Consider the following 11,163-nt stretch of genomic DNA (forward strand, 5'->3'; position numbering starts at 1 on the left):
TTGAGACAAGGTCTTTTATGTTGCCTAGGGCTTATGCTAATCTATACCTAGTCTCATGTGATTCCCCTGCCTTGGATTTCCTGGGAGAGGAGACCACAGGCTCATGCCCCTATACCCTAAGAAAGCTATTTTAATGGGAGTTCTTTTGAACTTCAGAAATATTTAAGAATTTCTGTGTGTGTGTGTGTGTGTGTGTGTGTGTGTGTGTGTGTGTGTGTGTTTACTTTAGGTCTTTTGTTGTTGTTCTTTTGTGGGGGGTGTTTTTGAGACAGGGTTTCTCTGTGTAGCCCTGACTCTCCTGGAATTCACTCTATATACCAGGCAGGCCTTGAACTCAGAGATCTGCTGCTCCTACCTCCGGAATGTTAGGATTAAATGCATGTGCCATCAGGCTTGGGCCGTTGGTTATTTTCATTTTATTATTGACATTACTAATATTTCTGGGTGTTTGCCCTGACTGTCAGCCTGTGCACCGAGTCCACAGCTGGTGTCTGTGAGGTCAGAAGAGGGCACGGGGTCTCCTAGATCGGAAGCTAGAGATGGTTGTGAGGCTGTGTGAATGCTAAGGATTGGGACGAATGGCCTGGGATTCCAGGCCCTCGAGCTGCAGCCTCTGCAGTGCTCAGCGCTGAGCTGATGTGTACCAGCTCGCCCTGCAAAATAGTAATCTTCATTTAAAAGGGCACTCAGTGGTTCTGTTTCTAGAAAAGAATCTTTGGATTGAAGTGAATTTTTCCTTCAATAATCTCTTAAGTTTCCCTTGTCTATTAGTTTGCATCTAAACCCCCAATAACAATTTCTCAAAATAAACGAAGACAAGATGGCTTCCTCGTATGGGCTATAGAAAGGTTAGTCACGTGAATGACTGAGAGGTAGGCAAGGACTTGGGGACTCTTGGGCAAATGGGCCAACTTGACCCAAAAGCCACTCCCCAACCCCACACTTCCCATAAAAAAATTGGGGACACTGAGAATCCTAAACACTCGAGTCCTCAAAGAGGCCCTGAGAAATGCAGAAAAGCGCTTATGGAAATAAAATGCAACATAACAGTTTAATTTGCTTAATTCAAGAGTGCTCTGGATGTGGGAACGCCCTTTTGAGTCTCCCCAGCTTCTGTCCTTATTGGTCGCAGCCTCCGGGCTTGTTCCTCTTGGGCCTCACGGACTTCAGGGAAGTACACTGGCCTGAGCTTAGACCAACCTACGTGATGACCATTGAGTCCCAAGATGGCCACAAAGCTTGCTACTTAAACACGACGTGCAAACCTGTTAAAGCCGGTTAGACTGTGCGCTGTTTTGTTTACAATTTCGGCAGCAGGCATTGCTTATCTGTTCTGTGTATACTTGGCACCAAGGGTGTTAGTGTCACCAGCATTAGATAAGCAGGTGTAGGATCCCTGTTAGGACTGCCACCGCCCCTCGGGATCAAGCGCAGAGCTATGCAGCTCTGAAATAAGTTCCGTACAGACACAAGCACTCCAGCCAGGCCTCCATGGAGACCTTGTAAACAAACCTGGCCCTCTCCACCGGTGAGATAAACCTCGGCCTCACTCAGGGAGGGTACTACCGGCGTTCCAGGCCTTCAGAGGCTTTCCGTCCTGTTTGGCTTCTCCTGGGCAAGAAGAGCCTGCCAGACTGACTGACTCCAGACCTCTAGGCCATCTTCCTGTTCTAGTTCTTCCCAGCATTAAACATTTGTCGGCAAAGTCTGCTTCATGTTCTTATTTCTCAAGGTGTTTAGTTCTAAGCAGTGGGAATCTTTCTCATTCTCATCTCCGTTAGGACTATGGATGGAGTTGTGGTTTGGCATGCTCTCTGCTTTCCGTTTTATTCTAATGTTAACACTCTGGTGCCCTTGAGGCCCAGCATATATAGAAATTAGTTCATCAGTAATCAGATCATATTACTGACCCTAAGTCAGGATAGATGGGATAAAGAAAGTTAAATAGCTGCCAATAAGAAAAAAGCAGACATTAAGGCACATTGCATTGGGTATTAAAGCGCATTCTAAAGCACCGGCCACAATGCATTAAGTATTAGGTTTAGAACTTGCACTGCAAGGAGTGGCAGACACTGATCTAATCTGGAAAGCCAGGTCCCACTCTCCCCTCGTCACAAAACCCAATGCCAAGGATCCAACTACCCCAGGATGAGCATCCAACAACTGAGTTCAGGGCCAGCAAGATGGCTCAGCAGGTTAAGGTGTCCGTGGCCAAGCCTGACAACCTGAGTTGGATCTATAAAATCCACATGATGGAAGAAGGGAAAGGAACTCGTGCCCGGAATTGTCTTCTGATCTCCATATTATGTACATGGCGTGCTCAAGCGTGTACACACATACACACAGACACACACAGACACACAACAGCCACCACCACCACAAAAACAAACAAAACCTAACCTATGCACATCATCACAACCATAAATTCACAAAAGTAAACTTTTGTAAAGGTCCAATCTACTTGTCTCTGTTTAGCAGCTTCCGGAGAGGACCTCATGGTGGGCCCCAAGATAAACCAGTCAATAATGAGTTCGTAAGAAATAGCTTTGGGAGCTGGAGAGATGGCTCAGTGATTAAAAATGCACACTATTCTTGCAGAGAGCCTGAGTTCAGTTCCCAGCAGCTCACGGCCACCTTCAACTCCAGCTCCAGGGGATCCAACATCCTCCTCTGGCTTCTGTGTACACATGCACGTGTGGCATACACTCACATACACACACACAGATATGTTGAATATATATTTGTATATACATTATATTGAATATATTGGTATTCTATATATCAATATTGAATATAGATAGATAGAAATATACATATATATTATATCCTCTGTGTGTGTGTTTGTGTACGTGTATGTGTGTGTATGTATATGTGTATGTATGTATGTGTGTATGTGTGTGTGAGTGTATGTATGTGTGAGTGTGTGTATATATATGTGTGTGTGAGTGTGTATGTGTGTGAGTGTGTATGTGTGTGAGTGTGAGTGGCTGGGTGGGTGTCTGTGTGTGTGTGAGTGTGAGTGTATGTGTATGTTGTGTGTGTTTATATGTGTGTGTATGTGAGTGTATATGTGTGTGAGTGTGAGTGTGTATGTGTGTGTGTGTAAATGGTACGAGGAAGTTTTAGACTATATTGTTATGTTGAAGACTGTCACTCTCTGAGTTTTATTTCAGTTAGGTATCTGTCAGAACTCTACTTTTATCACACATATTTTCAAAACCTACCCTCACACTTTGCAACAAGGTTTTGCGATTCAACCTTGTTCTGCTTTTATCACAGCCCATCCAATCTTCAGTTCCTTTTAGAAGGACTGGAAGTCAAATGCCCTGCCCCCACAATGCCCACTTCACGGGCACTGTATGGCACAGCACAGCCAAGGCCCTTGGCTGAAGGCAAGCCACAGTAGTGAGAGGGGCCGAGCCGCAGCACAGAGTACAGGGCTCAGGCCCCGAGATTCACAAGGAGGGGCTGGGAGATGGCTCAGTGGTTAGAACACTTGCTTCACATGTGTAAAGCCCAGAGTTCAGGCCCCCAGATCCAGATACACTGGCTGTGTCGGCCCATCTGTATCCCAGTCCTGAGAGGCTTAGACACTGGCTCCCTGGAGCAAGCTGGCTCCTGAGACTAGCCACATCAGTGAGCTCCGGTTTTAACCCAGAGACCCTGTCTTGATGAATAAGGTCAAAGATCAACTAAGGATGATTCTCACCTCAGCCTCGGCCCTGGCATGCACACATGTGCATGCTCATACCCACGAAAAAAAAAGAGAGTCATCAAAAGAAATCCATTACGCTTTGGCCCGTGAGCTGGCCCCCTGATCAAACTGAGCTGGTTTGACTTTGCACGCAACAGCGGCCCTGATGGGCATTTGCTGGAGACATACGTGCTGGGCACAAAACGAAACAGGAAAGCAAAGGGCAGATGTCGCTCCTCTGACGGAAAGACCCACCATTTCCTATAGTGCCACCTTAGGTGGGTTTGTGAAACATCCTCGACGTGCCTTCTCCTGAGCGACTACACCTAGCTAATGACCTCAAGAATATACTGGGAGTCTGGAATGAACTTTGCTCGAAGAGCAGGTGTGAGGCTAGCCTGGACGACTGGATGGCCTGTGGCCACACCATCATAGTGTGAAGGTCCATAGCATGTCACAGCCGCATCACTCAACAGGAGGCCAGCACCCATGCAGCCAATCACAGCTCTCATCAAGCACCTACTCGGGGCTTCAGTGCGTGAAGAGAACGTCTCCGGAACCACCATACAGGAGAGAGCACATGGGCCATGCTTCATGACCACTTGCTTTATTAGCAGCCTGGGATTCCTGGGATTGGACCATGGCCACAGGCTTCAAAGGCTGTGAGAAGACACAAGCATGTGTGGAGGCCAAAGGCTGGAACAGTCCCATGGGAAACTTGGGAATGGAGTGTAGGCAATAGGCCAACTACCACCAAATGTCTCCTGGGGACTGTGTGCTGCTCAGGAGCTGGCCCTGCCACATCTTCCTGGCTGGTCCTTACAGGCCTGGTGGCTCCTGACATGCCCGCCACTCACAGCTGATTGTCCCAAGCAAGCTGGCCCTGCCTCACCTTCCTGGCTGGTCCTTACAGGCCGGGTGGCTCCTGACATGCCCGCCACTCACAGCTGATTGTCCCAAGCTTAGACAGCAAAGGCCAGGCTTTCAGGGAAGCATGCAAGAACCAGCTTACTGGTGAATGGCTCCCTAAGCCAGCCGTGTCTTTCTCTCAGCATGGAAGGCACGGGGAAGAATGTCAACAGCAAAGGAGACACAGCAACAAACACTGCGTGTGGAGAGCAGAAGCCTGAGGCAGGGGGATGTATGAGCAAACAGGAGGTAGCGGGTGGCAAGGGTCCCGAGGCTGATGGATCGATCCCAAGCAACCCTCAGGAGACTCTGTAATACGGGTTTCCTGGCTTTCTCCTTCCCTGAACTATCTTCATGAACTAAAGCAGAGGTTCCCAGTGCATGCTAGCTCTGCACTAGAGACTCCGCCAAAGCAGTATTTAAATCATGGATTCCCAGGTAGGGCCCAGAGCCCCTGAAGCCAGAACGGCTAAGGTTGCACCAGACCCGCCGGCTGTCTTCACTCTGCAGCTGATCTCCAAGCTCAGGCTCCATGGAACTGAACTCAGACAACCTGTGCAGACATCTCTGCTTCCTGCCACCCAAGAAACCTCCATGTTCACCAAGGCATTGAGAACTTCAGCCATTTACAGCTGGACCCATTCTTCCTCTTCCTCTGAATTCTAATGCATGTACATACGTGCCTGTAAATACCTTCATGGCAAACTCCATAACAGCCAAGGAACTTCTGAACCTCTCTTCCTGTCCAATGATGGTTTGCTGCATCCCTTAGCCTCTGTAAAGCATGCGAGCCATCCTTGCAGTCTTGTCTGGAATCAGGCTCAGTATTAAACCCTTGGAGTAAGTATGCATTCGCTCCTAAGCTCTCTGAATGGAAGGCATCATTAACTGAACTTGGGATTAAAATATAAACTTCAAGAGGCACAGTGGCTTTAATAAGAATGGCCCCAAGGCTCACAGACTTGAATGGTTGGTCATTGCTGGCACTGCTTGACAGGGACTAGGGGGTGTGGCTTTGATAGGGGAAGTATGTCCCTGGGGGAGGGCTTTGGAATTCCAAAAGCCTGAGCCAGCACCAGTCTCTCTCTCCTCCTCCTAATACCTGGAGGTGTAGAACTCTGGGCTACTTCTCCATATCTGTCTGTCTGGATGCTGCCATGCTCCCTGCCATGTAAATGGGTTAAGGCTCTGACAGTGTAAGAAAGCCAACACTTTCTTTTATAGGAGTGGCTCTGGTCATGGTGTCTCTTCCCAGCAACAGGACAGTAGCTAAGCCAAGAGGCTAAGCCCAAGGTTTTAAAATTTACAAAGGATAAAGCAAGAACTTATGTTCTGGAGCTGTCTGACCGGAAGACTTTGGGTCTTTATAATGCTTCTGCTGTGACAACGGTCTAAGCCTCTCTGAGACTGAGCAGAGTTTGTCACACTCTCATTCTAGAGATGGGAGGACATGCAATAAAAGAGAGATACGGTATTCAAATAGCACCACAAGTGCAAGCCAGAAGGACTCAAGCCCATGGCTTCTTAGTTACTCCGAGCCTTTCTACACAGCTATGCTGGTCTATATAACTGGACAGTCAGGGCCCTCACCTCCCACACAGCTATGCTGGTCCATATAACTGGACAGTCAGGGCCCTCACCTCCCACACAGCTATGCTGGTCTATATAACTGGACAGTCAGGGCCCTCACCTCCCACACACACAGCTATGCTGGTCCATATAACTGGATAGTCAGGGCCCTCGCCTCCCACACACACAGCTATGCTGGTCTATATAACTGGATAGTCAGGGCCCTCGCCTCCCACACACACAGCTATGCTGGTCCATATAACTGGACAGTCAGGGCCCTCACCTCCCACACGCACAGCTATGCTGGTCTATATAACTGGATAGTCAGGGCCCTCACCTCCCACACACACAGCTATGCTGGTCCATATAACTGGACAGTCAGGGCCCTCACCTCCCACACAGCTATGCTGGTCTATATAACTGGATAGTCAGGGCCCTCACCTCCCACACAGCTATGCTGGTCCATATAACTGGACAGTCAGGGCCCTCACCTCCAAGTAGGACACAGAATCCATAACATCATTCACCCACTCTTCAACTGACCTAAACCAGGTTGGAAAAAGAATTCTAGAAATAGAAAAAGTTAGAGAAGAAAATGACCCTCAGTTTATATGCTTTCTTACTTTTCAAGCGTGAGGGTCCCACTGTGGTGTCAAATCATTGCACAGCCCATTTTCCATGTGATAATCAACACCACTAATTAACATAGAGATCCATTTGAAACCATGGCTTCATTCAAAACAGCTTTTAGCCGTATGTTTTTAATGACGACAGAGTCTGTGTGCTATTCAAACACGCTTACCTAAAAACGTCGACAAGAGGATGAGGAGTGTGTTGGTGACGTCATCTCCGAAACACTCGGATGCGTTGGTGATGTTTTCGCTGAAGTTCCACAGGGTCTTGCACACCAGGCAGGCCAGCTGCCAATCGCCAGGACCGAAGTCTCTCAAACAATCCACTAACCTGAGGAAGACGTGCCAAACCCAAGTGTTAGCGGGTGGGAATCGGTCTTCAGGCTTTAGGTTATTGTCAGACGGCTAGCCCTCTGAATCCCACATGATCATTATTCAAGTCCGCGTCTACGAGGTTTTCACTCACGCACCTCTGAACTGTGGGTAAGTGTCCCATAGGTTCTAACCCCCCACTCCTCTAGTGGCGTGATCGATGGGCCCCAACCTCCCGGGAAAACCGTGTCCCCGTCGGAGTCTGTGCCTTGAAGCTTACTTTTTAATACCGCCGCCTTCTTTCAGAATGGCTCGCTTCTCCTTATCCACTGTGAGATTCAGGAGGACCCCACAGGCAGAGAAGCAAATGTCCTGGTGCTTGGCTTCCAGCAGTGCAATCATGAACTTGTGTACTGGGAGGGCACAGAGCAAAGGGGGACCTGTGAGCTCCCAGCACCAGAAGGCCTGCACCCCAGCTGGAGCTGGTTTTACAAATGAGGTGGAGTTTGGGGCCGAGGGACGTGGTACGGGGAAGAGAGTGGGGAGGTGCGGCTTGCCACACTGGATTCTGGTTAGTGTGGTGGAACCATTCCTCTTAAGTTTATCCAATCCCTAGTGTAGACCCACTAACACCCGCCGCCACTTTTAGAGCCAATTCCTGGCCTCCCACAGCTTCCGGTCCTATTTCTGCTATCACTGACCCAACAGCAACTCCCTCTCCAGGGAGAGGAGTCCCCAGTCCCCGCTGGAAGGAAGGCGGGAACATGGGTAACATTCTTCCTACTTCTGGTAGTTCTCAAAGGCCTTTTTGAACCTCCAGTTGTAACTCTAAGGTAGTCTGAGGCAACAGAGTCCGGTCCTAATGAGATCCTTCCTGACACCTCCAAAACACCGCTAGAAACTGGCCTGCCCAGCTCAGGGCTGCTAGTGCATGGGCAGTGTAAGTTAGCCGGCAGGGCAACCATTTTCTCCCTTACTCCTAGGGGATGGAACTACAGATTGTGAGTCCAGTGAAGGGATCGGTGAGCCGGTGGGGGTGAATGCCACCATATCCCTTTTAGGAAGCGTCTAAATGTTGTCCACACAGACCTGTTGACTGAGCTGGACAGTGAGCTTGACAGAGGATACATCCCGTGCACATGTTTTCTGAAGACCCCAAAGGAGCCACCGACAAACGATAGCTCTCTCAGCACTTGGGGGACAAGGGGTTGCGCCTTGCTGATGCGGCAGCTGTATCTGCCTTATTTAGATTTGCTATCAAGCCCGGATAGGTGTCTGTGCTGTCTGCAGGGCTGCTGTGTTAGGTTTGTGAAGGGGTCTCGAGCCTCCTAGCGTACTGGATAGTTTTACATCGACTCAACACAAACCATGATACCTAAGGGGACGGAACATCACCTGAGAAACCGGCTTCCAGAATATCTAGCCTGTAGGGCATTTGCTTAAGTGGGTGGGGCCACCCTCAAGCTGGTCTTGAGTCCAAGGTGCTGTAAGAAAGCAATCTGAGCAAGCCAGGAGAGGCAAGCCGGGAAGCAGCACCCCTCCCTGGCCTCTGCCTCAGCTCCTACATTGGCTTCCCTCAATGGACTGTAAGCCAAATAAACCTTTTATCACACCACCAGTCACCCTGACTAAGACACCCAGGCTGGCTTTGAACCTGCTGTGTAGCTTGTGGGTGACCTTGAGGTTTTGATCCTCCTGCCTCCATTTCCCAAGCGCTGAGATTGAAGGTTTGTATCCACACACCAGGTCTATGCAGACTGAGGATCGAACCCAGGGCCTTGTGCATGCTAAGCAAGCTCTCAACTGAGTAAAGGAGGCGCAGCCCCTAGACAGTTCTTTAAAAAGTATTGTACCTGCATGAAATACATGGACAATGTATGGTTCACATAAACATTTGGATACCTGCCATCTGTCTAGGTTAAGAACCAGAGCAATCCATTCAAGCCATTCCATCAATTTGTACAAGTCCCATTCATCAATCCAAGCAAATCAAATCAAATCAAATCAATCAATCAATCAATAGCCAACCCAGCATATCTTTGACATCTCTTCCCCTCTATTGTAAATCCTATCTTAAATTATGGACTCAGTAATTTCCGAACACCATTTATGTTCTCTATCATTTCTACATAAATATATATACATAAATAATACTTTAGGCAGTTTTTCTGAGTGTTGGGTTTTTTTTTATGGGTTTTTGGTTTGGTTGTTTGCTTGCTTGCTTATTATATACTGAGGCCTAGCTGGCCTGAGTTTACTATGTAGACCAGGATGGCCATGAATCCACAGAGATCCACCTGCCTCTACTTCCTGAGGGCTGGGGTGGGGGGTGGGGTATATTTTAAATTTATACTGGTGACGTCATTTTCTATTTCTTACTATAATCAGCTTTTTGGGTTTCACACTCTGTGTTTCAGGTTGATCCATGTTGACCAGTGTTTGCCTTGTGCTTATCTATGAATGTCTTCAGTTTCTTCTAATTGTTGTGGAACATTCTGTTGCATGAGCATACATATTTACAAAGCATAATACATGACATTCTCTACAGCTGTCCTTTTGGTTATTAGGTACTTCATAGTTAAAAAGCAAAGTGTAACACATTCTAGTTTGTGAATGGAAAAAATCACCCATCTCTCCCCTGGAGTAGGAGTAATGAGTGCAGATTGCATCACACACACACACATGTACACACACACACACACACACACACACACACATACACATGCATGTACTCCTGCACATGCACCTGTAACATAACATATGCAACACGCACACATGCATGTACACACACATGCACACACACATGCAACACACACACATGCAAGTACATGCACACACATGCACCCATGCATGCACACACACCTTATCTCTCAAGAGCCTACTCTTGGGAGTGAGAACACAGCCTTGGTCTGTCCCAGCATCCTACGCTGTCCCCCATACGGGACAAATGTAAAATATGGTTCATCTCAGGAACAGAAACAAACATCACGCTCAAATTGCCTAAGCTGCCAAGTCGCTTAGCTAACTATTGGCAAGAATCAGGTGCCTAGGATCTTAACAGTCATTAACTCACCGTTTTTCTGCATGAGGAAATTGCAGACTTCATGGTCCTGGGAGAGATTTCCAAAGACGCGCACAGCCTCCAGGATCCCATCCATGTTGTTACTCACTAGGAGCCTTAAGAGCACTGCATTTGGTGATCAGAGAGGAAATGGTCACTTTAGAATAACTTCCAAATACCATGCATACTCTCCACCAATACTGCATAAGTGTGCATGTGCATATTAGAGAGTGAGGGGAGGAGGGGGGAGAGAAAGAGCAAGAGAGGGGAAAGAACAAAAGAGAGAGCAAGAGAATGAGAGAGTGAGAGAGAGATGAGAGAGAGAGACAGCAAAAGAAAGAGCAAGAGAGAGAGAGTGAGAGAAAGAACAAAAGAGAGAGAGCAAGAGAGAGTGAGAGGGAGCAAGAGAGATGAGAGAATGAGAGAGAGCCAGAGAGAGTGAAAGAGAGAGCAAGAGAGAGAGCGAGAGAGAGCAAAAGAAAGAGCAAGAGAGAGAGTGAAAGAGAGAGCAAGAGAGAGTGAGAGAGAGATGAGAGAATGAGAGAGAGAGTGAGAGGGGGAGAACAAAAGAGAGAGAGCAAGAGAGAGTGAAAGAGCGAGAGAGAGATGAGAGAATGAGAGAGAGCGAGAAAGAGCAAGAAAGAGAGAGAGGGAAAGAACAAAAGAGAGAGCAAGAGAGTGAGGGGGAAAGAACAAAAGAGAGCAAGAGAGAGTGAGAGAGATGAGAGAGAGCGAGATAGTGAAAGAGAGAGATAAGAGAATGAGAGAGATAGTGAGAGAGAGAGACAGGTAATACCAGAGGTAGTAAGGTAGTTTTTATGTTTTTTATGCTGCTATTTGTTTGACACAGCCCTGCCTGGCCTCACAATGTAGACCAGGCTGGCCCTAAACTTACAGAGATCTACCTGCCTCTGCCTGTCTCTCTCTCTCTCTCTCTCCCTCTCTCTCTCTCCCCCATTCTCTCTCTGCCTCTCTCTCTCTCTGCC

The 11,163-nt window shown here is 48.0% G+C and overlaps 1 protein-coding gene across 2 annotated transcripts in view; it reads right to left on the reverse strand.

Moving 5' to 3' along the window:
• Armc2 (armadillo repeat containing 2) overlaps window positions 1-11,163 on the reverse strand; it is a 105,486-nt gene that overhangs the window by 853 nt on the left and 93,470 nt on the right. For both annotated transcript variants that reach the window (XM_031347805.1, XM_031347804.1), the window contains exons 15-17: window positions 10,190-10,303; window positions 7,397-7,529; window positions 6,975-7,135 (exon numbers count right to left, since the gene is read on the reverse strand). In XM_031347805.1, the coding sequence (XP_031203665.1) occupies window positions 6,975-7,135; window positions 7,397-7,529; window positions 10,190-10,303 (408 nt within the window). The remainder of the gene's footprint in view (window positions 1-6,974; window positions 7,136-7,396; window positions 7,530-10,189; window positions 10,304-11,163) is intronic.

This window comes from Mastomys coucha, unplaced genomic scaffold, assembly GCF_008632895.1.
Source record: "Mastomys coucha isolate ucsf_1 unplaced genomic scaffold, UCSF_Mcou_1 pScaffold3, whole genome shotgun sequence".
NCBI lineage: Eukaryota > Metazoa > Chordata > Mammalia > Rodentia > Muridae > Mastomys > Mastomys coucha.